General features: G+C 38.2%; 1 protein-coding gene across 1 annotated transcript in view; it reads right to left on the reverse strand.

The window, feature by feature from the left end:
• LOC122251537 (nose resistant to fluoxetine protein 6) overlaps positions 1 to 5,000 on the reverse strand; it is a 13,197-nt gene that overhangs the window by 950 nt on the left and 7,247 nt on the right. The window contains exons 10-16 of the mRNA XM_043013551.2: positions 4,720 to 4,888; positions 3,809 to 3,902; positions 3,254 to 3,347; positions 2,828 to 2,963; positions 2,069 to 2,264; positions 1,373 to 1,515; positions 58 to 169 (exon numbers count right to left, since the gene is read on the reverse strand). Coding sequence (XP_042869485.2) covers positions 58 to 169; positions 1,373 to 1,515; positions 2,069 to 2,264; positions 2,828 to 2,963; positions 3,254 to 3,347; positions 3,809 to 3,902; positions 4,720 to 4,888 — 944 coding nt within the window. The remainder of the gene's footprint in view (positions 1 to 57; positions 170 to 1,372; positions 1,516 to 2,068; positions 2,265 to 2,827; positions 2,964 to 3,253; positions 3,348 to 3,808; positions 3,903 to 4,719; positions 4,889 to 5,000) is intronic.

The raw sequence follows: 5,000 nt of genomic DNA on the forward strand, positions 1-5,000 counted from the left end.
TCCCTCTACCTCCCTCCCTCCCTCCCTCCCTCCCTCCCTCACACACACAAGACTCACCAGGTCGGCGAATGAGCAGCTTCTCCAAGCCCAGCACGGGTCCCTCCGTCATCAGCGAGAGCAGCACCGCCAGCAGTCCGCCGATAAACAAGTATCCGCAAGTCTCAACAATCTAGGAGGGTAAAATAAACAAAGATGAATTGTAGTAATAATGATAACGATAATAACAATGATGATTGTGGTAATAATAATAATAATGATAATAACTGTGGTAATAATGATGACAATAATAATAATAATTGTGGTAATAATGATAACAATAACAACAATAATAATTGTGGTAATAATGATAACAATAATAACAATAACAATTATAGTAATAATGATAACAATAATAACAATAATAATTGTAGTAATAATGATAACAATAATAACAATGATAATTGTAGTAATAATGATAACAATAATTCTATTTTTCTTTCTCTTTCTCTTTCGAGAAAGAAAAAGAAAAAGAAAAAGAGAAAAAGAAAAGAAAAAGTGAAAGAGAGAAAGAGAAAGAGAGAGAGAGAGGGAGATGGAATTATTTTTACCTTCCTTGTGCATGTTTTTCTTCGTTAATGGTCAAGTGATGTTGAAAAAAGAGAGAAAAAATGGTGATAATAATGATGATGATAATGATGAAAATGTTAGATGATAGTAATCATATTAAGAATAATGGTAATGATGATTATAATGATGATACTGCTATTACTACTACTACTAATAAAGATGATAATGATGATAAAAATGATAGTAATAATGATAATGATAGTGACATTACTATGATATTAGACTACTACTATTACTATTCATGATAATGATTATGATGAAATAATAATGATAATCATAATGATAGTAGTAGTTATGATAATAATGATGATGATAATAATGATAATAGTAGTGATGATAATAATGATAATAATGATATATGATAATATTGATAATACTAATAATGATGATGATAACAATAATGATAATAGTAATAGCATCAATAACAACAAGAATTATAATATAATTGACAATAATAATAATAATGACAATCATCATAATAGCAATAACAACAATGATAACAATAAAAACTAAATGATAATAATAGTAATAATGGTAATAATAATAATAATGATAATCATAATAATAAAAATATAATGATGATAATGATAATAAAAATAATAATAAAAAATAATAATAAAAAGATATAATGATAATAATAATAATAATAATAATAATAATAATAATAATAATAATACCAATAATAACAAAAATAGTAACAACACGAAGAACGACAATGATGATAAAAACAACATCAACAATGACAAAACACAATCAGAATACCCACTTTATTAAGATGATCGAGGTATACGGGCATGAACACAGCCCCAGAGTAGATCAATTGAACAGGAATTGTGGTGAGGTACATCGAGTAGGTCAGGCGACTCAGGGGCTGCCATGAGGGGTGTGACAGGAACGTGTTGATAGGACCTGTTGCATAAAAAAAAAAAAAAAAAAAAAAAAAATGGACGATTGGGTTGGAGTCAGAGATGGAGGCTTGTTTAGGTTGGTTTTGATGGGTTGTGTTTATTTGTGGTGATGGGTTGATGTGGTGGTGGTGGTGATGATTGTGGTGATTGTGATGATGATGAGGAGGAGGAGGAGTAAGAGGAGGAAGTGTTATTGGTTGTGTGGGTGTTTGTTTGTTTGCGTTTGTGTTTTTGTGTGTGTTTGTGTGTGTATGTGTTTGTGTGTGTGTGTGTTTGTGTTTGTGTGTGTTTGTGTTTGTGTTTGTTTGTGTGTGTGATGATATTTCTATTCGTTTAGGATGAGGATTATGTCGTATTTATTTATATTTTGTGTGTGTAACTGATAATAGATTAATGTTGATGTGATAACAGGTAAATGTAATAAAGATGAATCCATACTGACGGAATTTATCATTTTATATATAATTATCATAATATATATGTGTAACGAGTCAATGAATAGATCAACATTATCAATTAAATAAAGATCATAATGCAACACCACTCTTCCTTACCTCCATAACCGGTGTGACAAGCGAACACGACCCAAAGGAGTGCCAGCGCCCACGCCCCTCGGCTGAAACCTCCGTAGATTATGCTGACCTCGGGCGGCATCAGGTCAGGGTCATCGGTCGTGTTGTAGTTCGCGACGCCGAAGATCACCAGACAGCCTATGAGAGCTGCGAGGACCCACCCCAGCAGCGCCTGCCACTGGTGTTTGGGAAGGGAGAGGGAGAGGGGAGAGGGGAGATGGGAGAGGGGAGAGGGGAGAGGGGTAAGGGGATGTTTATTTTTGTTTTTGTTTTTGATTTGTTGGATTTATATGATTATTTTTCTGTTTCTTTATCTATTTTTTTCTATTTCTTCTCTTCTTTATTTTCTTTATTTCTCTTCTCTTTCTATTCTCTCTTTCTCTCTTCTCTTCTTTCTCTTTTCTCTCTCTCTCTCTCTCTCTCTTTCTCTTCTTCATCTTCTCTCTCTTCTCTCTCTTACCCTCTCCTTTTCTCTCTCTCTCTTTCTCTTTCTCTCTCTCTCATTCTCACTCTCACTCTCTCTCCTTAACTCTCATTTTCTCTCTTTCTCTTTCCCTCCCTCTCTCTCTCTCTCTCTCTCTCTCTCTCTCTCTCTCTCACTCTCTCTCTCTCCTTCTCATTCTCTCTCTCTCTCTTCTCTCTCTCTCTCTCTCTCTCTTTTTCTCTCTCCCTCCCTCCCTCCTCCCTCCCACAATAAAAAAAAGATAAACACCCCCCCAAAAAAAAAAAATCAAAACGCACCCAAGTCAGCTTGATCTTCTTGCCGGACACCTTATATAGCAAGTACCCGGCCCAGCACCCGATGAGGTAGGCGTTGGCGCGACACCAAGGCTTGCCGTAGGTGTCCACGAACTCTGACGGCTGCTCCTCCGGCTTTCTGTGGGGTTGGAAGCATAGAAGGTATTTTGTAAATATAGGTGGGTTGGTACGCACGTGCTGTCGTACGTATATGCAGGTATGTAGGTATGAAGGCACGTGTATGTACGCTCGCTTATGTGCACGTTCACACACACGCGCACACACGCACACGCACACATACACACACGCACACACACAGTAAACAAACTAAAAAAGAAAAAAAACAAAAAAACACCAGTCAATCCGAAGCCAAAAGTAAATACAAAAACGAAAGCCACATTCGCTTTAAAAAAAGGCGCCAACACTCACGCGAAGAACAAGGCCGGCGCAACGTTATAGACAGCGAAGATAACGGTTGGAATAACGAAGGAAACCAGAGTCATTATTGCCATCCATGGAATGCCTGGAATCGTGCGAGAAAATTGATGGTGAATATGAGGATGAGTAAATTAGAGTAAGTGAGTCAATGGCGATAAAAAATGTGTTTTCTGTATGATGGGTGACAAAAGTGAGTTTTATTTCTTTATCGTTCATAAGAATATTATCATTTGTATCATCCTTGCTATTAATATTATTCTCATGGTCATTATTATTTTTTTGTAACCATCATCATTCTTAATATTATCAAGCTAATTATCATAATCATTATTATCATCATAATTATTATCATCAATATCATTATCCTTATTATCACCATGATTATTGCAATTATAATAATTATCAATATCATTATTATTTCATCATCAATGATGATAATAACCATCACGATTAACATGTAATTACAGAAAAAAAAATCAAACACAACAATAAATACACAACAGAAACTAAATAAGAAAGTCCACAAAATAAGACCACCAGATTTACCTATTTTGGGCTTCCAGAGCAGCGGTATAAAGATGAATGGTAGAATTATATAGATTTGCGTATCGACTCCTGTGTACCAACACTGCGGCAGACACTGTGTGGGCGTGAGAGAGAGAGGAAGGTAAATTTTAGTGTTTATTCTCTTTCTCTTTTAGTTTCGTTTTTTATGCTTGTTTACTATGTAGTTTTGTTCGTTGGTTTATTTTCTTTTTTTGAATGGTGGGTGTATTTTTTGTTTTTATTTGTTTTTGGGCTGTGATGGGTATTCGAAGGTTTGTGGGTTGTTTCTTGATATAGATGCTCGCTGATGGACGTTTGGCATTTGCATACGCACTCTCTCTCTCTCTCTCTCTCTCTCTCTCTCTCTCTCTCACACACACATACAAACAAACACCATCTGCGCTTTCCACATTTGTTTTTCTTCAAGATATCCTAAACATTACACATTCTCTCCTTTCCCTCACCATAAATGTCTCACTATCCCTTTTCCCTTTCCCCTCACCATACGCGTCACAGTTTCCCCTTCTCCCCTCACCATAAGTTTCCCTCTTCCCCCTCCTCCCTCACCATACGCGTCACAGTTTCCCCTTCTCCCCTCACCATAAGTTTCCCTCTTCCCCCTCCCCTCACCATACGCCTCACAGTTTCCCCTTCTCCCCTCACCATAAGTTTCCCTCTTCCCCCTCCTCCCTCACCATACGCGTCACAGTTTCCCCTTCTCCCCTCACCATAAGTTTCCCTCTTCCCCCTCCTCCCTCACCATACGCGTCACAGTTTCCCCTTCTCCCCTCACCATAAGTTTCCCTCTTCCCCCTCCTCCCTCACCATACGCGTCACAGTCTCCCCCTTTTCCCTCACAATATACCCCCACCCCCACCTTTCCCCTCTCCTCCCCCTCTCTCGCCTCTCACCATCTTTCCTTGTTCCAGAAGGTTCCCGACGAAGAGCGTGTCAGCCCACCAATAGGACTTGCAATTGTCCACAATGCTTCTCTCAATGGACGGGCCATGTGGACCCACCAGGGCGAATTTGGCGATGGTGGCCATGGCTCCGGCAGTCAGGGCTATCGGGGGGGCTAGTCTGAAAGGGGGGAGGGGGGAGGTTAGTGAGTTTAGTAACGATAGTAAGTATGAGGGAGAGAAAGTAGATGTAGGGGAAAAATTTAGGGGAAAATGTAACTGTAACGGCAGTG

Source organism: Penaeus japonicus, unplaced genomic scaffold, assembly GCF_977035675.1.
Source record: "Penaeus japonicus unplaced genomic scaffold, GWHDUDI00000001_assembly GWHDUDI00000032, whole genome shotgun sequence".
In the NCBI taxonomy this organism is placed as follows: domain Eukaryota; kingdom Metazoa; phylum Arthropoda; class Malacostraca; order Decapoda; family Penaeidae; genus Penaeus; species Penaeus japonicus.